Raw genomic sequence first — 25,386 nt, 5'->3', positions numbered from 1 at the left:
AGCAGAACTATGGAGACCTGAATTTTCTACCTCAACTTCCCCACTGCAACTTTCTCAAATTGTGTCCTATAAAATCATTAGCCGCAATGCGTGGTTGTCAATGAGACAGTGTCTAGTTAGGATACGTTCAATGGAATGGTTTACCTTTCACTCTGACTCATAAGACTTTCGCAAGCTCTCGAGTGATTGAGCGATGAATGCTCGAGGATGTTTGAACCTCTGCTCGTTCTCATTCTGCTGGAATTTAGGTAATGGCGCCTTTTCTTACTAGCTTATCAGCTTTACAATTTCCAACGATAGCGCTCTGGTCACCTAGATAAGTTTAATATCGAAGTTGCTGGAAGATACTGTTAGAAAGGTCATGCACTCCTTGACTAGCCTTAAGCGCATTATCAGCGGCCACAGGGCCTGTATAGCAGCTCTGCTTTAGGAGTGGAACTTGATTGTCCTTAAAAAAATTCAATTCGGTAAAGCAAAGCTCTACTCAATTTAGTTAAAAGTTAAAAAAATTCAGTTTCCAAGGTAAAAAAATAAATAGTGAAATATGTATGGAAGTAAATCTCTTCTGAATATCTTTTTAAATATTTAATTGATTTTGGAATTCGTTCAACCAGTATTTGTTCTTGCTCACATATTACATATGTGTACTCGTATTCATAAAAACCCTGCAGGAAAGTTCATCCAAGCTTGTTTGGCGCTATGACCTTAAATATCAATTTTTTGTTGATGCCATTGTTACACAATCTTTCCTAAATATTTTTGGGATCGAATTTGAATCTGCTATCAGCTTTTCTACTTCTTACCAAATATCGGTCTGCTGAGTATTGTTTGAGTTCTCTACGTCAGGTGAAGCAAACATTTTTGAGTAGTTTGTACCAAGTGAACACCGAGGACTACGGACGGTCTAACAGTGGACTGCCGAACATTCTTGAATGGTTTGTACACCCCATATGAACATAGAAAGCTACGAATGTCCTATAATGGACCTTCAATAGATATTATTGCGAACAAAAACGTGAAAAGAATTCAAAATGTTTTTAATAACCCTGAAATGAGTTCAATCCTTATAATTCTAACCCTAAAGATATCAAGGTCGCATTTGAGGCATATCGTTAGTGAAGATTTGCGTAGGTGTAACCTATGTGTAAATTGAATACTGCCAGAATCTATTATTGATCCATTCATCGTGTCAGAAATTAATGAAAAAACTACCAAAGATCGTTTCGAGGATCGTTTATTGTATAGCTGCTGCATCCAAATTGTTCTCGGTGTCTGATCCACAGCCGATTGGTGCCTGTTTCTCGGGATATGTATCATAGCCAATTGGTTTCTCTTTTTAGACCTCAAGAAATTGTTTGCTGAGACTGTAGCCTATTTTGAAGCAAAATACCAAACCAATTACAAGAATCGTAGAAAAAAACTTCGTAGTTCCTAATAGTTGATGTCTGGATCTCGATGAAATACTCATAGGCAACGATCTTTTCTTTTACTACTTTGGTACTACAAACGTGGGTCGGTCTGCTTGCCAGTTACCGTTAAACTTTGCGAAGTTACGCCAATTGCAGATAGGTCGCTATGCACTTGGTCCTTTCATTGCATGCGTGGGCGCCTTTATTTTCCATATCCACCCATGAGTCTCAGATCGAAGTAGTTTTAAGGTGGAGTATCGTCTTTCATGCGTACATCATGAAAGATGGTAGTGATAGTTTGATTTTTATGCCCTTAACTATATCTAGGTCGCTCACAAAGCTCGTAGTTCCATCTTCTACGATATTCATTACTCACGCGAACGGCTCCAGAGCACTTGCGGAGAGCAGTTCTCTCGAATACTCCAAGTGCTTTCTCATCTCATCTGAAACGTTCTTCATGCTTTGCTATTATTTGCAGTAAATACTAGAAATTTTAAGTTTGTCGGGGACGCGTTCGAATTTTACTTTAAATTTTGCTTAAATTTTAAGTAGAAAATTGCAGTTTGGTCTTTGGTTTCCTGCAGGGCATGCAACTATCGCCTTAATGACTGCCGCAACAATGCAGCCACACATCTCAGGCCATATATGTACTTAAATACACGTAGTTCCAAATGTCTACACTTGCCACCGCCCATGTAGTCAGTTCGCACATTTTCACCATTCAATACGCTCAGTCATTCGAACGAGCGATAAGCGTGTAACGGCAAATGGTGATTGGTGTGTGAAAAGATAATGGCTTTCACATGCAACTTGCAACTACGAAAGTGTCGATTATACCGTTGGTTAAACGTCGATTTATTGGCTGAGTGAACGAGTTGCGAGGGATGACTTTAAATGTGAGACAAATGATGCTGAGAGGTATGGACTCACCGCTGCTTCTTGGTATGGAAATAATTAAACTATTAAGCATACTTTATATATACTATGGAGCTTGACTAATACCCACATTAATATTAATAACTATAAGAATATATTGTACCAACAACAATTGTGTAACAGCAGGACTCCGCCGAAATTTTGCGCCCATCATTATCCTCGCGAGCTCCACCAAGTTTCGCCGCTGTGTAATGGCCACCATCAGTTGGGCTGCCGTTGATTGAGGTCGACATGATTTGGCGTGAAAGCATGTCGGGAAGTTGCATGTCGGCATGTCGGCCTGCAGCGTGCCACACATCATCAGCGAACCGCTCCGTGCGCCATCCTCTGGGCATTTTAAATGTTGGGCGTTTTTTGGGCGTATGTATATACACATACATAGGCACATGTGTGTGTGTATGTCACTTTTTTTCGATTGCAATCAACCGCTTTTGTGGCGGCCATGTGCCTTTTGCAGCTGCTGCTGCTGGTCATTTGTGTGAATGAGTTGACGCTTCACGTGGTTTAAATTTAATTTTCGCGTGTCACGTGCTCATTTAACGATCTTTTGTTTTGCTTTCTCGCTTTTTATGTTCTTATTATATTATTTTATTTGGTTGAGTGTTTCAACTTTATTTTTGTTCTCGTTCGTGCTACGCTCTTCAGCTTCGTTTAACAAGACTAAGTTTTCAAAGTTGCAATACATTTCGCTAATCATGCCGCGGATTTCTTCTTTGCTTTCTTTGGCTACTTTATTGAAATTTAGTTTGTACTAAAGGTGTGTCCAACTGACGTAAAACTCTGATTTCTTATAAACTTGATTGTTTTGAGCGATTTTGTCAACTAAGTTTGAGTGAATTGGAGATCCTTGAAACTTGGTGGTCTGTATAAGTTCATAACCCTGACGGGTAGAAAATACTTGTTAATGGTCCAATCAGATATTAAACGAACCTAAAGTGTATATATGTATGTTACGTCCTCTTCCTTGTTGGAAATAAACGGGACAGTCGATTTTCACAAGCTTCTCTTGAGACGACTTTTTTACACGCAAAATCATGGACCTTAGACAGGAACTTATATTAATCACTTGATACCAGGATCGAACTATCAGGTTGTTGCAAAAGAACCTACAAATCAAGGTCGCGGTCAAGACACTAGCGGTATGCGTGGCCTGATGAAACACATTCATCTCATATTGGCCAAAGATGGTCATTTCTGGACAACTATTTCCTTGAGAAAGTCCAGTTGTTGACAGTACAACAATCGTTGTGATTTACGTGATTACCTGCAGGCGACGACCTAACCTCACGGTGCTTTTAAAAAGGACATACTATAGATCAATACAATGCATTGATCAGCACCACAAATAATAAATGCTTTTTGCACGTATTTTTTGGTTCCAATTGGTCACCTTTTCCACCTCGTTCGGACTCGGGGCCGATCTAAAACTTACCTACCTATTCCGACTCGGCCAACGCTTGCCCGGCTCAGCGCGATTGGACCTTTTATGACGGCTAACCTGCTTCTATTTCTCTAATTGAATACAACGTTGAGGTACGCTTCGGTTACCGTGTACTGTCACCCAACAGTCTCGTTCCTCGGGTTCTTTATGTGGGTTGTTAACCAAAAAGATCCAAATCAGTTGGAGAGTACGCAATTCTGCTGACTGTCGCTATTTCGAGATGACTTTGCTCTACATCACTCCTTGGTGTTCTGTCGCAGAAAAGTCCATATGTGAGGTGCTTGGAATTCGAATCCATCTCCAACCTTTCGAGGACTTCAACCACCATTTCCGGCCGCACATCGTTGACGGCCTCCTCGATGTCGAAAACAATGCGTACAGCAAATGCCTTGTGCATAAGGGCTCCGTCCTAACATTACATCGCAAAGCAGTACCGACCGACCTGTCTTTGCTGTAGAAATGCTGGGCGCTTAACAGTTTACCCTTCGATATTGTACTCATAATCTATAGATCCATGAGTTTCTCCAACGTTTTGAACAGAAACGAGGATAGATTAATGGTACTTAAGTCTTTGGCACTGACATTAGAGCTCTTTCTGGCATTCGATAAGCAAACCCAATTTAACCAATCTCTAAAACTGCGGAACATGGTTTCACTAGCAACGAATATATGCTAATGGACCTGAAATGTTTGCATCAACGTGAGAACCTTTTTTGGTTTTCGGTATAAACGCCACCGTAATCAATCTCCATGACTACGGAACATGGTCTAAGCTCACACAACTGTCTGACACCTTAATTGTCCGTTGCAGTTGCGCCGGTATGATGTTAGTAGTGCATGGAGACTTGAAAGACTTGAATGAATTTAGCCCTCAGTTGAGGTGACGTTTATCCAGAAGGTCCAATAAGTCTTTAAAGTCTCCCAGTGCCACTTCTTCAGCGGAATCGTTCAACGGAAAATGGGCATCCAGGAGCAGTTTCAACGACTCTTATACATATACTAGCGGTCCAACCAATATCTGCATTTCATTGATATGCCAGTGAAGTGGGATTTTTTTTTCTGAGTGTGCATAAACCGTGCGGTTTGATGACAGCCCTTCTTTCTTCCGCAGCAGGCTCTTCACGACGTACTTGTGACTTTCTTTAACTCGGTGCCTTATGCAGCACCCAATCGTCAATAAAGCTACCTCTACCGGCTTTGTTGTAGAGTCTTATGCGTTTCAATAGACGTCATGTCGTCTGGATGGAAGAGACCAGATCGAGAAAGACCTGGCTACACTTGGAATCTCCAATTGGTGCCAAACAGCGAAAAGGAGGAACGACTGGCGCGCTGTTGTAAACTCGGTTAAAACCGCGTAAGCGGTGCCTACGACCACAAAGAATGAATCAAAAGAACGTGACGAATTTGTTAATTTTCCAACTAAAAGCAATGGTCATCCTATTCAAGACTTCTATTTTGTTATCTGCTCGCGTTTCAAGTGAAGTCAAGGAAATAGATCACAACAAAAGAACCAAACTTCATGTCGTAATTGTAAAACCAAAACAAATAAAAAATATTTTCACTTGAAAATAAGAAAAAATGTGCGCCATAATAAAGTACTATACCGTGGATAACGGAAGCATGCTACCGTTATCTTTATACACAATACAAAAACCACTTTCATGATTAACAAAAATAATGTAGACAAAACCAAGAAGACAACAAAAAAGATAATGCAACTAAAAAGGCGAAAGGACATTGCAGAGTTGCCTGCGCTGTGCTGCCACATTTAATGGAAAATTTACTGCTTAAAGTGAATTTGTGGACAAAATACTAAATTATCATTTTTCGCTATTCCGTTTAGCTTTTTCCTCCTACAACAAAGCGCTTGCCGGACGCTAAATTTTGGCGTTTGCCTTGACGCTTTCACATTTCGTGTTCATTAGTAGGACAATGGAATTTACAGCCAGCTCTTTACGGTGTTTGCGGCGGTAATGGAAATTAATTTCAAATAATTATTTTGTTCTTACTTTCTTGTTGAAAATATTGAAATTATGTAATTTTGCGGGGTTTACAAACAAAGTTCGAGATAGCTCAAATATGACTAAGGTTTCCGAATTATTATTTGGTTGGGTCATAGAGAGTCCTTGAAACAGCTCCAGTCATTTCTTCTTTGCTCAATTTGGCGCCAATTCGAGGTACCACGTGCAGCCCGATCCTTCTCCAACTGATCTCTTCAACGGAGTGTAGGTTTTTCTCTCTCATTGCTACCCCCAACGTGTACTGCGTCGTATACTTGCAGAGCTAGAGTGTTTTCAACCATACGGATGACATGACCTAACCAGCAAAACCGCCGTCTCTTAATTCGGTGAACTATGTCAATGTCGTCATATATCTCATACAGCTCATCGTTCCATCGACCGCGATAGTCGTCGTTGCCAATCCGCAAAAGACCATACATCTTCCGCAGAACCTTTTTCTCGAAAACTTGCAACGTCGACTTATCAGATGTTGTCATCGTTCACGCCTCTACACCATATGACAGCAACGGAATATGGAGTGATTTACAGAGTTTTGGGAACTTTAAGAACGACGTGATATCTAATTTTGATACCATGAACTGTGTAAGGCTCCTAAATATCTTAGTCGAGTTCTAGATATTGCTGGACAGAAGCATAGCAGATATTCATGCTGACTTATCTACACTTTCTGCATGTATCGTCGTTACTAATATTCAAACGACTCCCATGTGGTATTGTGTTCTATGATTAGACCCATAAGCATGCTACAGTCCCTACGAAACCATCTAAGTAATAAGAAGGGAGGTTTTCTTCGTTGCTCGAGCACATAATCCTGGCGATCCTGCATTTTGTTAAGGTATTCCATTTCGCCTTGATCCGTCTGCCGTCTGGAAATGTCATTGCAATCATTTTTAGTGTGACTAACGTATTTCCCTGCACTGGTCCCTTTCAGACGGATGACACCTTTGAAAATCTATTTTTTTGGCCTGGAACCCTGTATAAATACAGCCGCTTTTTGTCAGCCACTACATCTACTGCCTCTAAGGATATCCAAAGCCCAATGCGATTGAGATTATTGCCTAAATTGCCGCCTGGCTATCGGGGTTAGGTATATTGATCTTCTTTGTGGTGTTTCTGCATTGTCAACTAACTCAGCCAGTTTTCTGACCGCAAAGGCTTCCGTCTGGAAAATACTGAAGCATTCCGGAAGCGTGAATGACCGCCTGAGATCCAACATCGTACATATTATTGTCTAAGACAGCGCTTAAATCGTAAAATATGTATTTCAGTTCGGTCTACTATAGCTTATAAATGTCATGCAACTTATAGATCTCATGAAACAGGCTGATCAAAATCAAGATAAACATCTATTTATACCCTTTTATGGTATTGGAGCAGCCAAAGCTAAACTTTGTTCTAGTTCAGAATTGAAACCCCTAATGAACTGGAATATTTTAGAGAATATGAACCAAATAGTTCAGTATCGAAACCCCTATTGAACTGAGGGACAAAAAAATATGATCCAAATACGTAAAGTAAGAAATCAAAAAAAAAATTCTTCGACAAAAAAATACTATTTTCAACTACGAGCTTAATCGGACTAAAGCAAATTTCATGTCTCGGCAATGGGAAACAGTTACAGAGAAACACTATGGGTTAATATTACGGTTACTTGCAGTTACGATTTTCGGTTCGTGTTCGGCAAAACTTCAGTCATCATTAAGCTACCTACAGGCCGCTTGCGACAAATTCGAAACGAAAGTAGTATGATACCAACTATCAACGTACCTCCATACCAACAACTATCAATGTACGCAATCAGGATATCCCGTTATTAACATAAACATTTTCAATGAGTTGAGCATTTTTTCAATGACATTTTTATGCAAATTGCATGAACTACAAATCATTTGGCGCGCATGAAATGTCAACAACAGCTTAGCATTGCTCGCTATGGAGGACTTTGCGTGTAAGATGCGTACGTTCCCAACTAACTCTTTGGCCCCGCAGCTCTTCATTATGCCTCAAGTGCCGCCCTGTTTGCGCTGACCGTTCATTCACCTAAGTTCTTGCAGGCGCCACAAACTCTGCCTTTGCCGTTATTCTTCTTTACACCAACACAGAGTAAGTGCTAATGCACGAGCGCTTCGCTTAAACTTGTTTTTGCCACAAAGGTCTTTCAGCATGACGCACACTCATCCCACGGTTAGGGCTCTATATGTACTTACATAAATGTATATCAGATATATGTACATATATATATATGTATGTATATAAATATTTCTATGCTTTTGTAATTCGTTTTCCATTTTTACTTAGTCGCTTCCGGCTTGCTCGGGCTTGACTTAACTCGCTCGTAGTTTTTGCGGTCATCAGGGTTAACCGCGAAGCTTTTTGCTCTTAACGCTTTGCGGTCGTGTTTAACAACTTCGAACTTTAAATGAAAATTCGCCTCACAATAGTCGGCGAAAACAATGGACATGAAAGTGCTGAAAAAGCAAAAATTCGCTGCGCCCAAAAGTGTGAGTAAATGGTTGGTTTAAGAAATTGTTTTCAACATTTTTTTGTGGTTTTAATTGCGGACCGACAAGCAAGTTGCTTCTTAGCTGCATGTTCTTCTTCTTCTTTTGTGTTTGAGTGTGGCGAATTGGGAACACGAAATGCTTTGTGGTTGCAAAAGTTTTGGTGAACTATTTAAATTTGTGGGTATTTTATTAAATTAGAGAATGGTGGAGAGATCATAATTTTAGAGATAAAACTTTCGGTGAGGTGTGTAGTGGATTATAGGAGGTATAAAAAGAGAATTTTTTTGAAAGAAATGTAAACAGTTATACGAGTATATATGAAACCTAAAAGTATCTTACATGGGACTTCTGACACACGAAACTTAATAGTTCCCCAACAAATCTGCTCAAGGCTCTAAGAGATTGTAATACGTGGCTATTGAACGGTGTTTTACGGACCTTATTGAGCAGTCCTCTGCTTGATGATCTCATTTGCGACAACTTTGTTGCCCAACAAGCAGGTTTCCTCTTTCTTTTCTGAGTTTTCAGAGGACAAAAACTTTCAAAAGCAGAATTATATGCAGAACTGAAGATCTCGATGACAGAAAACTTTCCTGAAGTAATTTTGAAGACAGCGCTCGACCAGATAACAAACCAGGTGCATTCCGATTACTAAGACTCGGTTGTGGTGTGAATGAGCACTAATTTGCACTTATTGATAGCGTTGACAGCTAGCATTAAGCTTCGACTTGGCGTGAACGGCATGGTTGATGGAAGTTTCCTGCCATAAAGGTCGCAAACCGTATTCTTAAAGTTTCTATAGGGTACTCTGACCGGACACGCTCTGTCTAGGTTAAAGCTAATATACTTTTGGTCATATAATAAGAAAGCTATTTCCCTGATGTCCTATGAGGTCAAGAACTTCTTCCCCGCCTGCAGTTCTCTCTCTCTTCTTCATATAGAAATCTTTACTACAAATTAAATAAAGAAGTGACTTACCTCTAGCATTTATGTTAGAGCTTTTCCAGAGCTTTTTTTTTTGTTTTGCCGGAGGGGGATCCTTCGAAAGATGCCGTCCTGTTTCAGATGGCATGTACAATTCATCCTACTCGCGCATGTGCCGCCAGTGTTACCAAGTGCAGAACGTGCTTTGTGCCCGTGTCCGAACCAATAATAACGCTGGCTTTCTTTTGTCATCCCTTTGATACAATCTTCCTCATTATCACTGGCACAAGCCAGAGTTCTCTGGAATCCCCTTCGAGCATAGTAGTCACAACGTCCTCGTTGCTGAAATTAGGTAAGAGGGAGGTGTTTAGGTCGTTTCGAACCAGTAGACAAGGTTTGATTCTATCAGTACTGTTGGGCGCCAGCCACTCTTTATCCCTAGTCCAGAGTTACCGCTACTTGGATTAGGATGACATCGGCTCCGTCCCTTCCAAGACGAAGCAAACGATTGGATGCCGCCTTCGAAATTATTCTCCTTTTTTCTTTAACCATTCCATTATTGTGTAACTTCCATATATATTTTGAAATCCTTTAACTCCTTACGCAACTGTTTTCCCGTCATAATCGGTTGACTGTAAAAAAACGAATAAGTTGTGGTGAAAATTTAAAAAATTTCACATCTTTCTCGCTTCGCCTTGTGGTAAGGCTGTTTTCTCCAACTGTCGAAAATAATACAGGGAGTTCAAAGACCAAGTCTCCCCTAAACCCACCTTCTTTCTAACCAACCAAAGCTCTCAATACTAACTTGCTACAACACAATTACGATTTGGAATGTTTATAGTCCAACACTGTGTATCAGGTTTCACTCTCTCTACACACCTCTCTTCGCTCTGTCTGTTATCACCGTATTCAGCTATTACTCTCATAAACTGAACAAGCGCTGAATACCAAAATATCGATAAATAAATTCACACAAACAAAGATTATGACTTTATTTATAGTAGTTATAGTCCAATACACTCTACCCTCTACCATGAATTTTTTGAAGCTTTTGATTTCACCTTTATTCAGCTATCACACTCATAAACTCATAAGCTGAATTTGCGCTGAATATCAATATATCGATAAATAAATTTATGAAAACACAGATTATTAATTAGAATGCTTAGAGTTCAACTCCCTCTTTGGTTCTTATCACAATATTCAGCTACCATAGTGATAAGCTGAATAAGCGCTGAATATGAAAATGTTAATAAATATATCTACACAAATATAAATTACGATTTAGAACGTTTATAGCTCAACAATTTCCATTTCCTACCAGGCTTTCGCGGAGCCTTGGCTGTTATTATAGTATTCAGCTACAAAAAACATAAGCTGAATAAGCGCTGAATACAAAAATTCTAAAAGACTGTTATGCAGTTGCACTCACACTAATTCTTGGCATATTTTGCCATTTGTGTTGCTGTTGTAAAATGTATTTCCCAATTTTTAGATAAAGTATGTGCAGATATTTTTTCAAGCACAAAATTCATACACAAAAGGCTCTTTGTATACCCACCTTAGATGCTCCTGATTGCAATTAGTTTTTTTCCACTCAATAAACTAAGCTGTAAATCTCTCCAAAGAAACATGGGTACACAATTACTCGCTCAAATGATTCTTAATGAGCTTGGAGCTTTTCTGCCTCACCAAATCACAATTTGGCATGCCGACCCCAGCCGAATGCTATTTCCTTTAACTAAACGTGATTTAGGCAAGAAGAACGTGTAAGAGACCCTTAAATGCACTTTAAATTCCATTTCAAATGTTTGGCTAAAAGAACAACAATTTCGAAAAATAAGCTTCTTCATCGCTCAATCGGATACTTTTCGCAAAGCACAGTAATCAGTTTTCCAATACAAACAACCAAATCTATTCGAAACACAACCAGCTGGTGCCGTTTGTTAGGGAAATAGGAAGTGTATCGAAAATATTACACGACTCTTTTCAGCTCACATGAAAGAGTGCAAGCCAAATTTATTACTAAGCAAACATGTAAACAAAAAATCCATCAGCGAAGCAACAACACTTTACCATAATAGAAATGACACGCGATTGCCGAGAGAGTGAGTAAGTGATGTAGGAGCACAAGTTTTATGGCGCTGCGCTGGGATTAAATTCAATAACGCAAACGAAAAAAGATTATATTGCTTGGCCACTCGAAGCTGAGTGAAGACGGCACGCTGTCTGGCAGCTGGGGTAGCCAAAAGGATACGTTAGCCAGTTGTCAACCAAATACACAAGTTTGTGCCACTTGGCGCGGGGAAAATTGATTGCAAGTACTGCGCTATGCTTTCAGCTCAATAGGAAGTTGTAAGTGGTTCTTTGGTGCCTGCCTAAAACAGAAGCTAGCAATTTGTAGTTGCCTTTGTTGCACTTGTCAACGCTATCAGCGATTCTATTGTTATTGTTTATAAGGTTATTGCCACTTTTAGGCTGATGTATGGATGTTGTGTAGACTAGTTGAGGCTCTAAGTACTGGACCTCAATATTGTTTCTCAACAGTGCCTAAATTGAAGTAAGTCTTGTTCTACTCCAAACTTTAAGTCTTTGAGATTAATAAAAGAATATTCCGATCTGAAAAATTTCTTCAAGTAATTTAGCCTTGGAAAATAATCCATGTCAAATTTCGTGAAGATATCTCGTCAAATGCAAAATTTTCCCATACAAGGACTTGATTCCGATCATTCCACTATATGTCATAGTGATGCGTTATGAGCGGATCCGACAAATAAACAGCTTCTTGATAAAGACGGGACATGTTCGAAATTTCAGCTCGATAACTCATAAACAAAGGGAGACAGAGTGATTTCGAGGTTCCCTACATTAACAAAAAAAAACACAGAAACTTCAAATTTAATCTTTTATCATTCGACTAACATTCATTGTATTTTTTTTTTGAAAGAGTTTTTACTGAGTCCAATTTCCGATGACTCATTTAAGCATTTCAGCTGATAACTGGCGAATGACAAGAGTGATGTTTTACCCCAAGACCTGAATCGGAGCTGTCGTGTTAAAACCAAAAGTCGCCGGGATCACGAGGTCAATTTTAGTTATCAAAGAGTCGTTCTCACCGGCATCATTTTTGAAGAAATATGGACCGATGATCCCAACCGGCCCACAAGCCACAAAAAACCGTTGTTTTTTTGAATGAAATGGCAGCTCTTGAATCTCTTCAGGTTGTTCTTCGTTCCAAATGCGCCAATTTTGCTTATTTACATAGCCATTGAGTTAGAAATGGGTCTCATTGATGAACAAAATTTAGCTCGAAAACCTTGGATTTTTTGGAGCTTGTCCAGCGTCTTCAGTTCTGACCAAGCTGCATTTTGTACGCTTTAAATTTAAGTTCTCGGCATAAAATACACCAAGTCATTCCATACGTCAGTCCGAGTTACAGCGAATGCCGTCGAATATTTTCTTCACTGTGTGCTGGACGTGGTCTATTGGGTCGTTAAGAACTCACACGAGAGCTGGTTATTCAAAAAAGCATCTCTACTTGGATCACCCGTTATAATATTATTATACAATGATCGTCGCGTAAAACTCAAATGTTATGCCATAAATACATAGAGGCAGGCAGCCTGAAAATATTAGTTTCTGGGGTAACTGTCACGTACTATCCTACATATATATTATTACCTTCTTAGAATTATCACATTCTTTGTCTCTTACCACCCAAATTACTTAAGGTTTAACTCCGAACGTACTGGCATACTATATTAGGCTAGGTTAAGAGGTCTATTTTAACAGAAATTTACATGGACAGTTTGGAACACTGGTCCGTTGTGGTACCTAAAATTTTTATATTATAGATCATAAGATCCTCATAAATCGACAAATTTGTTGAGACGACTGTACCATTTTCGGTAGGTCTACCTGTTCGCTGAAAGTGAGACTTCCGCGTTGATTCCACCTCTGTTTTCCAAAGGCTGGCCAATGAAGGAGAAAGTGCCTGTATATTTCTACCAAACTCTCCTCTATATAACTTTGATAACTTGCTTCAGACAAGATTTTTAACCTTATGGCGTATAACAGCAAACTACTTTAATTGAATTTGATAGACATAATTATTAAGCTTATTGTTCAATTGCTCATTTCCAATTTATCTCTGTCCAGTAAGTACATTAATGCAGTTTGTGAATCTGATCTATTCTTCGTACGAACTTCAGCGTTGCTTTGTATTGTGTCTGGTAATCTGTCGTATGTCATCTTCTACTTTGAATGAAGAGAGTACCTATAAGTGAAGCGAGTAAACTCATACTTTTGCTCGATTTATGTGCATGAATGCAACTCTGATTTCATTTGCTAAACACAAAAATATTACGTGCCCGGCTGCTGAAAACAACAAGGCTAAAAGAACTGTCAGATTTTGTTTGTATTCTATTTGCTGCAATTGACAGCTGTCAACTGTAGACGGCGAATGGGAACAGGGCTTAAAATGAGTGCAAGAAACTTCTCTAAATTAAATGGGTATGTTATATGGTACGAGTATATACATTTTTATATGCATACGTTTCTTTAAGCCACTGGTCAGTCGTGTGGACATTTTAGGTTAAATTGAAAATTAATTTAGCGAAAGTTGATTATTCTGCGATATCCAGTTGTCTTTTTCGAGATGGCTGATAACGTACTGAGTTTCAAATTATGGCTATAAGAAATCGCTCATTATCGTACGTGTCAGTTTTGATCATTAGCATTTCTACCTGTAAGGTTCCCATCTGAAAATGTTCCAAGAAAAGCAAGAAATATTTCCGCACTTGGGAAAAGATACACGTTTGGAGCGTCCAAAAGGTACCGTTGCGGTCAAAGATTAGGTAGATAGACAAGGAATGCACCGCGACCTTGGGTCTATTGTGTCTTCTCCTAAATCACAAGGACTCACCTAGTCTAAGTAACTAGAAGAGATCCGGATTTATATTCGGCCAAAGACTGTCAACTCGGCACCATGCCTCGAAATTACTTCAGGAATATTTACTGTCGCTACAACAATAGCGAAAAAAACAATTCAATTTTTTTTAAGAAAAAGCTGTAGGTATCAATCAGTAGGTTGCTTTGTCCAACAAAACCAAATATGAAGAATAAATAGCGGTTCTAATTTAAAGGCAATAAGAATGTGATATGTTTTACATATATTTGACTTTGTGTCATTTCTATTATATTTCTATTATGTTATTATACCTAGTATCTATATGTATATTAAGTGTTGTTTACATATCCTTTTCGTCCATTATTTTTCCTTTGTTGATTTCACGACTTGCGTGTCAAAGCAATATTTACCCAAAAAATAGTCACGCGATTATAAATATATTTATCAAGATTTAAACTAGTGTGGTCATTTCCATGGATTAGGTATGGGTATCAGGTAGGGCGAACAAGAAAAAGAAAGCTATCGAATTTATAGGTTAAAATGAACCTACATATATACGAAAATATGTGCATGCAAAGCAGAGTTTTTTAAACGAAAACTTTGACCAAAAACTGAATTTTTTTCTCTGTATTTTTAGTGAGTTCATTTCATTGAATTCTTGGTTCATTGTAGCCTCTTCGAGCTCCCTCCATAGAGCCAAAACACCATCGCCGATGATGAGAAGTTCAACCTTTGGCAAAACAATTCTCACAACAGCGAGTGCTACGTCACCATAATTGACCTGGATTTTATAAGGCTGAGGGCCGCATTTTCGGAGATCTACCCCAGTTTAAATCGATAAGTTTTTAGAGGCTCCACCTCTTCCCTATTTCTCAACACTACAGCAGCATAAGACGATGCCTTCTTTACACTCTTATCAATATTTGGCCGCCATTAAGCTTTGTATCAAGAATAAGCCCCAAATATTAACCTTATTAACACGTTCAAGGCAAGAGTCTCCAAAAAAGGAGGGAGCGGCGTCCGGGATTTTATACCTCCAGGTGGATAAAACCTTAACCGTTTTACTTGGGTTGACGACTATGCCACTTCTATTCGCCTAATTAGATACCACGCTGAGGTAGTTTTGGACTAGTTCGGAGTCGGTAGTTAGAAATTTTCCTTTAACAACCATACCACTGTCGTCAGCATAGGCAATCACCCAACATCATCGTTCTTCGGGTATTAGTAGAAGTTCATTAACCACCAAAATCCGAAGCAGTTGCGAAATTACCCAACCCTTTTGTTGGTCTCCACAATGTCGAGAACGGCTTCTATCGCTTTGAACTGTTGACTCTATCCATCCATGACACTACATCGCGCAAATCAGTACTAACCTACCTGGCTCTGCTATAGACATGCTGAGCCCTTAAAAGTTCATACCACGATATTCTTCTCGTAATCTACAGAATCCATGAGTCTCTAGCGTTTTCAGCAGAAATGAGGATTGACTACGAGTAAAGGGCCTAAAGTCCTTAGTATGAACGGGAATTTGAAAGGTTAGACTGAATTCAGCGCACCGCTGGGATGATGTTCATCCAGAAGGTCGAAGATTGAGTTGCTTTACAATGCTCTCTAAACTCCTTGATATATATAATGTACAGATCCATGAGTATCTAATGTTTTCAGCAGATATGAAGATTGGGTAATGAGCCCTATATCAAGAATATAAACGGGCACTTGTAAGGTTTGAATGAATTCAGCACATAGGCGCGGTGACGTTTATCCAGAAGTTCGAAGATTGCTGTACAACCCTCTCTATGGCCCTTGAGTACTTCTTCTTCAGTGGTCCAGCCACCATCAGCATTTTTTTCATACCCCAGTGAAGGGGGACAGCTCTCAACATTGCCACAGAAGGCTATCCGCGAGGCTCTCTTGGCTTTCTTTACCTTGGACTTTTATATACATAGGCAGTCCTTATTTATACAGAACCCAATCATCAACAGAACCACTTCTACGGGCTTTGTTGAAGAGTCTTCTGCTCGAAGGTCTGATCTACGTTAGGCCTTATGTCCATCAAAGACGTTTCCCTTTATCTTTCTGAGATTCCAGAGGACAGTAGCTGTCATTGTAGAGCCGTCAAAAATTCTCCAACAAGGAAAAGTCGTTTGAAACATTGAGCTCTCTGAAAACTAAGCACGTCCCTCCGTTTGATTTTCAAATGCGGTTGCTTAAAGAACTCTTCCACCCTGTAAGCTTTGTTGTTTCTTATTACTAAGACCGTTAGACAACTTTCAAGAAAATTTTATCTTTAATATTTGGGTTGCGGCATCTCTTCATATTCAAGAATTCATATTTGTCGTGAATAAATTCATATTACATGCTTTTGAAATATTCTTAGTTTTTGCATTGTTTTATTATTATTTATTCCGGTTTCCACATCAATTATTCATTTGTAGCAGCTGTTGGGTATATATGAATAAGCCGCTTCTTCTGCAAACATATGTAGACCTCAAGTTTTGTATGCTTTTGCGCTCTAGTCCCATCCCAATACAATTCTGTGCTAAGGCTGTACTGAGGAGGCTTAGGTTTGCCACTTGTAGGCACTCACATATGTATGTACTTGTATGTATGTATTAAGTTTATTATATTATATTATCTTATATATGTGTATAAAGTAGGCTAACGTGCCTTCAATGCTCCTTTTGTTTCTTCCATCTACCTTTTTCGTTACAAACGAATATATTATATTAACGAGAGTGCGTATACTACTTAATGTTACTTCAGCCTATATGCCTTCTTGAAATAAATATTCATATCTTAACCTCACAAACCTCACTTGCTTGACATGTCAAGTCACAGCTGTCTGTCCTTTTGCAGTCTTCAAAAAAGCCTCTAACAAAGTAAACTCATCACGAACGAAACGTACAACAAATTGGTTTAATAAAACAATGAGACATGAGTGGCAACAACTGACACGTCCAGCAACGCTCTTTTGCCTTTCGATGCAATATGCAGTCAGTTTTGTGCTCGCGACATACCAGCTTTGGTGTAAAATATGCTACGCACTCTCTGCTGTTACTTTTTTCATACTTTATACTACGTTCTAACAGAGAGAGACGGACCAACTGGAAGCAGATACATTTGGGTTATAAAAACACTAGAATTTATTGGATTCACGCACTAAAGAGTTACAAATAAAATGTAAAAGACACAACTTCCTATATGCACATAGCTAAGCCTCTCCAGTAGGAGTATTTCCTATACATAGTTTAGCCTCCTCAGTAGATGCCTCTTCTGTAAGAACTAAGCCCCGCCTGTAGGAGCCTCTCCAGTAGGAGCCTCTTCAGTAGGAACTTCTGCTGTAGGAGGCACAGCGCCATTTGCACTCTCCTCGGCACTAATTTCAATGCTAGAGTAATGTTGGGAAGATTCGGTTTTCCTACGATCTTTCATGAAGTTTTCGGCAACGATTGGTTTATTGTAGAAAAATTGCACCTCCGGATTAGTGGAGCGAAATAGTTTCTCCGACACAAGCACTTTCGGCTCGGGCAATGGTCTAAACTTGAAAAGCCGTTTACGCAAAGCCGGCTCATAAGCCGGACGCATATGTGTAGGCGTGTCGTATAAGTGCGAACTGATTTGTGATAAAGGTCTTCTCGTTATCGGATAGTCACGCAATTGACGCTCAGGTGGCAGTTTATTCTTTAAGTCCTCCAATTGTTTGACCGTAAGTTGCACCGGACGTATCTCGAGTTCCGGAAATCGTTCGCTGCCGCTGTTGAATACAATTTTCTTATTATTGCGCAATTGACGACGCGTCACACGCCTGAAAATACAGTTGAAACGTATTCTAACGGGCGCTTTCGGTGTACCGCCCGCATGCACCGATATGAGGTCTTTACGCGGTGAATTGATCATATTTATATATTTAGAATCTGGATAGAGCACAAACTGCTTGCCGACTTTCTCAGTCTTTTCTTTGCTCTTCTCTTTGGACTTCTCGCGAAACTTTTCTCTGCCAAGCGTCTTAGCCAACGCCTTAGAAATGCGAAAGAGACGACAAAATCCGCGTCCCTTCACATGTCCCCAATCGGGTGAACATAGATTACGTGTCTTGAGTTTCTTATACGGCAAGCGACGGAATTTGAGGCGTTTCTCACGATCGACAATCAAACGCAAGCCGGGAGTCAGTATTTTGCGCGCACAAGCACAATGCATGGGGAAGCGTATGTCATAGCGGCCCACCGCCGGCTCGAAGCTTATGTGACGACGTATCAGCGGTAAACATTTGTCAGGCACAGAAGTGCGACGCAGAAAGAGATGCGGATTCGGCGCCGGTTCGTACACGGGTGGTGACCTAAGTACGATTTCAAAGCAATGCATAAATTATTGGTCCGCCAAAGTATAACTCGCTACTTACACGTTATAGGCGAGCTGATACCGCAACGGATTGTAGTGCGCTGGCGAGGGTTCGGCCGGATCGCGGTACACCAAAGAGGGTTCGTTAATCATGCAACGCGCGGTGGCACGTCTGTCGCGCGCATCTAAAAGTGGAACGAAATTGCAGCGACAACTTTGAGAAAACGTTATTGCGCTTACTCGTTAAGAATACGCCCTTGTGCTGGTTTGAAGGCGCAGCGAGCAAGTCCGCATTCGTCGGCAAGTCGTAGAACTTCCATTGCTCTTTCCTAACACGCGCACGCGCTAATTCGACTGAGGTCGGCTCAAATATGTTAGTGACCTTTTTGGCCTCCTTCGGCCAATAGGAGCCGAGGTGACCACGCTTGTTTTCGTATGGCTCGCGCTTCGTGTCGTATATGTTCGGTGGCAGATTCCAAGCTTTGTCTTCACCCAATTGCCGTGTGATTTTTGTTATATGCAAATTGGTACAGCGTTCGGCTCGTGCACGATTCACGCCAATCATGTTCTTTAAATCTTTCACATCTCTGGTTTCTACTTTCTTTTCTGCGAATTGCATACGGTGCATTAAGTAACGGTTAAAAGTAGTGGTTGTTACCTTCATTGCAGTATTTTGCGTAGAAATGCTTCTTCTTTTCAATATAGTTGGGCACCTTGCGCCAAGCGTCATCTCTAAAACGCGTTCCTTTCAAATAAAAACATTATTATTAGTGACGGAAAACGTATAAGATCTTAAGGATGAAACCAAAAACCATTATTATTAGAGACCGAAAACCGCTAAAGCCTTAAAGATGAAGTCAAAAACCTATTCATGGTAATACTTGCTTCCTGATAAGAAGAGCGGTAAGTTGAGCGGCGTGCTGACGGTGCGTACGTGAGTTTCGCAATTTTTTGCGGGCGGTATCGTTGGTTCCTTGACCATCTGTTCGTTGTCTGAAAACTGGTTTTATGGCGAGTGTAAAGTGAGTAAAATATATGTATTTATATTTCGATATATTCTTTTCACGTTAATACTGCTTTCTTTTTTGAGAAAGATAGAAAAAAATACGAAATCTTTGAATTAAAATTCTGTGTTTTTGAATTCGATAAAAATTTACCGAAAAGGCACAGTACAAGGTGAAGTGTGGTGAATTTGTTAATCTGCGAGCTTTAGTAAATGAATATATTGTCTATTGTATTGATGAATGCAGATTCGTTTATAGAAATAACAAATGGAAAAATTTTTCGGTTTTCAAAAATCGGTCATATTAAGAGCAGGAAAATGTCCACTAGTTTTTCTAGTCAGCGGAAACACTGCAGAAAGCAAATAATTGAATACCTTGAAGTCAATATCGGAAAAACACATGAAAAGCGAAAGCACAGCTGAAAGTATAATTAGCCCGAAGCAGAAGCCATAAGCAATGTACTGACTTTTGTGGCGTAGATCTTAGCTTAGCTGAGAGAGTAAATTCTTTCATACAAAACAGTTCCGAAGCCGGTATGGAATTTTATGTCAAACAGTTCTGGAGAGTAGCAAGCATAATCGGCCTATTGAGTGCACTATTCATACTATTTGACCACATTAAGCACGCAGTGGGGAAAATGTAGCAGCCGTAGCTGAGTACACGAGGACCTTGGAGGGTCCATTCAGCGTCATTCTCAGCAACTCGGACTGACGTATGGAACGACTAGCGCATTGTATGTCAAGACCTCAATTTAAAAATGTACAAAATAGAGCGTGTGCAAGACCTTTTCAAGCGACATCACTTCGCTCTATGGGCTCTTGAAAAGTTTTAAGAAGAAGCGGCCCATTTCTGGCTGTAAACAAGCAAAAATGCCACATTTGAGACAAATAACAACCTGAAGAAATTCAAGAGCTGACATTTCACCCAGAAGAAACAACGGTTTAGTGTAATTTGTGAGCCGGTGGAATAATCGATCCATATTTCTTCATAAAAGATGACGGTCATTTGAAGGTTTTGTGTTTTTCCTTAAAAAAAAGAAGGGAATCTCGAAATCGATCACCCTTTATTACTTACGCTTTCTATTTATTTTATAAATTGTTTTTATAAAAATGTATAAGGTCTAGTTAGATAAAGTTAGGTAGGGTCGTTGGTTGATCCAAAAAACGGTGTATTTGACTTAAACAGATATTCGTTTTTTGTGTTACCTGTAAACCTGTAAAGGTGGATAATGCTTTTAGATCGAGGAAGGGTTTTGAACTCACCACAAATCAATTCCAGCATCTTTGCTAGATTCGCCAAAGGTGAACCTGCCGTGATATTTCAATTTCAGTCTAACAAAGGCCAGGTCAGGCCAGGAAGAAGTGACAAGATGATTTTACCTTCCCTTCTTCTATAAGCTTTGACAAAGAACGTTTCACAGAATATTTTCTTCACCGCTTGTGAACTTACTGGATAGTGTCCAGTCAGAACACCAACCATTGCGGCGGGATTGACTGTGTTAAGAGCCAGTAGCCTCGTACAAGTTATGGTTGTTCACCAGCGCGTGCTGAGATAACTGGAGGTCTAACAGCAGAATGCAGGAATATATCTAAAAACCAACTGGCTTCCAATCGGATGAAATTGGAGACAGTGAGCTTTAAAAAGCTCATCGGATTTGCAGTTTCCGGCGATTCCGCTGTGACCTGACGCCCGCATGCAAGTCTAATATGGATGAAGTTTGTAGCTATTGTTAATGAGATCATGCACTCCTTGATTAGTTAAGTTAGTAAGCTCAAAGCTAATATAGCCGTAGCGATTTAACACCTCTCTGAAGGAAGAAGCACTTCCTACAAAGAAATCCATTACTTAGTACATGGGATTGAAAGTTTAAATAAGTTAAAATGATTCGATTGCTGTCAAATATACTACACGTATACTACATGCATATAAAGGGTGATTTTTTAAGAGCTTGATAACTTTTTTTTTAAAAAAAACGCATAAAATTTGCAAAATCTCATCGGTTCTTTATTTGAAACGTTAGATTGGTTCATGACATTTACTTTTTGAATTTCATTTAAATGTTGACCGCGGCTGCGTCTTAGGTGGTCCATTCGGAAAGTCCAATTTTGGGCAACTTTTTCGAGCATTTCGGCCGGAATAGCCCGAATTTCTTCGGAAATGTTGTCTTCCAAAGCTGGAATAGTTGCTGGCTTATTTCTGTAGACTTTAGACTTGACGTAGCCCCACAAAAAATAGTCTAAAGGCGTTAAATCGCATGATCTTGGTGGCCAACTTACGGGTCCATTTCTTGAGATGAATTGTTGTCCGAAGTTTTCCCTCAAAATGGCCATAGAATCGCGAGCTGTGTGGCATGTAGCTATCTTGTAGCCATCTTGTTGAAACCACATGTCAACCAAGTTCAGTTCTTCCATTTTTGGCAACAAAAAGTTTGTTAGCATCGAACGATAGCGATCGCCATTCACCGTAACGTTGCGTCCAACAGCATCTTTGAAAAAATACGGTCCAATGATTCCACCAGCGTACAAACCACACCAAACAGTGCATTTTTCGGGATGCATGGGCAGTTCTTGAACGGCTTCTGGTTGCTCTTCACCCCAAATGCGGCAATTTTGCTTATTTACGTAGCCATTCAACCAGAAATGAGCCTCATCGCTGAACAAAATTTGTCGATAAACACATTTCGAACCGAACACTGATTTTGGTAATAAAATTCAATGATTTGCAAGCGTTGCTCGTTAGTAAGTCTATTCATAATGAAATGTCAAAGCATACTGAGCATCTTTCTCTTTGACACCATGTCTGAAATCCCACGTGATCTGTCAAATACTAATGCATGAAAATCCTAACCTCAAAAAAATCACCCGTTATTATAGAAACCCTTTTCCGTATAGGCAAAGTAGCTTTGTTGCGGCGAATTTTTCACCAGCAAAATCATTCGCAACAGAAACATAATAATGATAGGAGATCTAGACTACATGGTGGATGCATGAAAATGTGCTAACCAAGCTCCAGGAGCTTCTGGAGTGAACGTTTCAGCTTTACGTTGTCGTAGATAACACATATTTCATCACTATCTCCTTTAGAAATGGATCGATTTTATTGCGATGCAGCAGAGATTCGTGGCTAAAAATTAGGTCCGAAAGATTTTTTGGCTTGTTAAGCTTTCATCTTATATCACAATCTTTCAGTTTGAATGACATTGGACTTATGTATATATGTCCTTTGTATTAGTTTTTCGCCACTTTTAATTGACTTAATTTAGTTTCCAAGAGAAGGCTACTTATAGGGCACCCTTAAAATTCCAACTCTGCGAACAAAAAATATAAATAGTTACATAATCGTAGTTACACATATAATATACTCGTACTTATCTAATGTTGAATTATGAAAAAATTATAATTCCATTTCTCTGTTCTCTCTTTCTCTATTTGCAGGTATGTACGCTTATGTGGCAAAGCAATAAGCTAAGTGAAAATTGGAGGCTTGTAAAAAGGTCTGTAAGTATGCATATACATATGTCTGTGTATGTGCAAAGAGAATTATTTATAGTTGCCTGCGTGTTGTTGTTGTTGTCTGCATAATCCTAGTAACAAATTCACGTCCGCAAATGCACTGACAGCTGGCAGTTGGACACTTGGTGCCTTGGACGAATGAATATGAATTTGCAGCAACTTTTTGTTGCTGAGCGCGCTGACAACGGTCACATAAAGTCCACTAAATCCAAAATGGGAAATCAGTAAATTCCCCAAACAACTAGCTGGAAGGTTAATTTTTTGAGCCCGGCTTATCAGCACCGAGTGTGCGAGCTTTTTCACTTGAGACCGCATTGTTGTTATTGTTGTTTGTGCGGCCATGTTGCCAACTCATAAAATTGTTGTTTTGTTGTGTTTTTTCTAATTTTTTTTATTATGATTTTTTTATTAGAAGGCGATAGAGTAGAGTGCTCAAGGCGACGAAGGACCTTTTTGCTGGAAAAAATGCTAAAAAAAAAAGGCCGAAGCAAAATGGAATAAAATAAAATAGAATAAAATGAGAATGAAATTAGGATATGCTGTCATGGTAATGTTTTTATATCAAGTTAGCAGTGTAAACAGTATATTAAAATACTACAATATATGACAACCGGCAAGCTGAGGGCAGTTTGGAGTGTTTGAAGAGAGGTGACTTTGTGCTGTGGGCAAAATTATTTATAATATGTGGTATATTGAAAAGTTTGTGGAAAAGTTTTGTGTGCTTATTTAATTGTTTCGGTTAAGGTGTGAGACACTTTTGAACATAATTGTAAATGTACCATATATGTATGTACATATGCAAATGAGGAACAGAGTCGTTCGTCTGACTGCTTATACGAGCACTTGTCTCACAGTTTTTGAGATATCGATCTGAAATTTTGCACAAGCTCTTTTCTTCTGAAGAAGCTACTCCTTTGTTGGAATCGCCGATATCAGACCACTATAGCATATAGCTGTCATACAAACTGAATGATCAGAATCAGGTATTTGTATGGTAGACTTTTTTGTTTAAAAAGATATTATCATGAAGTTTGACATGAATGATTCTCTAAGACAATGCTCCAATATCTGAAAAAAAATTTCAGATCGGACAACTATATTATAAAGCTGTCATACAAACTGACCAATCCAAGTCACATGCTTGTGTGGAAAACTATTTTATTCTCAAGAAGTCTAGCATGCCTTTTAACCCAAAGAAATTCTTCAATTCTCGGAACAAAAAAATCAGATCAGATTACTATAACATATAGCTGCCATACAAACTGAACGCTCAAAATCAAGTTCTTGTATGGAAAACTTTTTTCATTGACGAGTTATCTTTACGAAATTTGGCTCGAAATAATTTTCTGAGGCAAAGCTTTGACATATGGGGAACTTTTCTAGATCGAACCACTACATCATATAGCTGTCATACAAACTGAATGATCAAAATCAAGTTCTTGTATGGAAAACTTTTTTAATTGACAAGATATCTTTACGAAATTTGGCTCGAATTACTTTCTGAGGCAAAGCTTCGGCATATGGGGAACTTTTCTAGATCGAACCACTATATCATATAGCTACCATACAAACTGAACACTCAAAATCAAATTCTTATATAGAAAACTTTTTCATTTGATGAGATATCTTCATGAAACTCGGCTTAAAATATTGTCCAAGACCATGCTTCAATTTCCATTTTTTTGTTTTCAGATCGGATCCCTATATCGTATAGCTGTCATGTAAACTGAATGATCAAAATCAAGTTTTTGTACAGAAAACTATTTTATTTGGACAGATATCTTCACGAAATTTATTATGAATTATTTTCCGAAGCAACGCTCCTATATCTGAAGAAATTTTTCAAAGCGGACTACAATATCATATAGCTGTCATACAAAATTAACAATCAAAATCAATTTTTTGTATTGAAAACTATTTTATTTGAGGAGATATCCTTACAAAATTTGGCTTTATTTACCTAATGTCTGCTACTTAACTAATAATTTTAACATAATATGCACCACAATTCATTTATTAAAGTGTTTTATTCAATACCACAGAAGCAAAAAATGTTACTCATACGCCCCAGCACACTCATTTATCTACGCATTGCATTGAAACAAGCCACAAATTGCAGCATCAATATACCCAATAGCCGTGAACTTCCTTGTATATACACCCATATACACTACTTGAGCAGCAAAACTGCTGCCGCAGTCCTCCACCAGTATATGCACACACACATATTTACTTACAAATTATGCTCGCGAGATTATTTATTATGCTACTGCATTATTCATAAGCAACTCGTGTAGCAGCTGTAGTACGTATGCCAGTATCTAACATAAGTGCAAGTACATACATATGCATATTTAGTAGAACTCGCTGGAATAAACGTGAACTAGG

General features: G+C 39.1%; 2 protein-coding genes across 3 annotated transcripts in view; one reads left to right on the top strand and one right to left on the bottom strand.

Annotated features, from left to right (window-relative positions):
* Positions 1-25,386, top strand: part of LOC105226302 (uncharacterized) — a 255,400-nt gene that overhangs the window by 118,165 nt on the left and 111,849 nt on the right. The gene's annotated exons all lie outside the window — the stretch shown is intronic.
* On the bottom strand, positions 17,233-19,638 carry LOC105226301 (uncharacterized). The gene is made up of 5 exons (XM_011205130.4): positions 19,368-19,638; positions 19,141-19,227; positions 18,723-19,088; positions 18,544-18,667; positions 17,233-18,480 (listed from the first exon to the last, which is right to left on the bottom strand). Exons 1-5 carry the CDS (start codon positions 19,462-19,464, stop codon positions 17,427-17,429), a joined length of 1,728 nt encoding a protein of 575 aa, XP_011203432.3. The 5' UTR covers positions 19,465-19,638; the 3' UTR covers positions 17,233-17,426.

Source organism: Bactrocera dorsalis, chromosome 3, assembly GCF_023373825.1.
Source record: "Bactrocera dorsalis isolate Fly_Bdor chromosome 3, ASM2337382v1, whole genome shotgun sequence".
Classification (NCBI taxonomy): Eukaryota; Metazoa; Arthropoda; class Insecta; order Diptera; family Tephritidae; genus Bactrocera; species Bactrocera dorsalis.
This window is presented reverse-complemented; position numbering and strand designations above follow the sequence as displayed.

Excerpts from the sequence above, each read along its gene's own strand:
- LOC105226301 (XM_011205130.4), bottom strand. The coding sequence starts at position 19,464 with ATGGTCAAGGAACCAACGATACCGCCCGCAAAAAATTGCGAAACTCAC. Across the intron at positions 19,228-19,367 it reads ACCGCTCTTCTTATCAGGAA|GAACGCGTTTTAGAGATGAC; the intron begins GCAAGTATTACC and ends TTTATTTGAAAG. Across the intron at positions 18,481-18,543 it reads TATCAGCTCGCCTATAACGT|GTCACCACCCGTGTACGAAC; the intron begins GTAAGTAGCGAG and ends AATCGTACTTAG.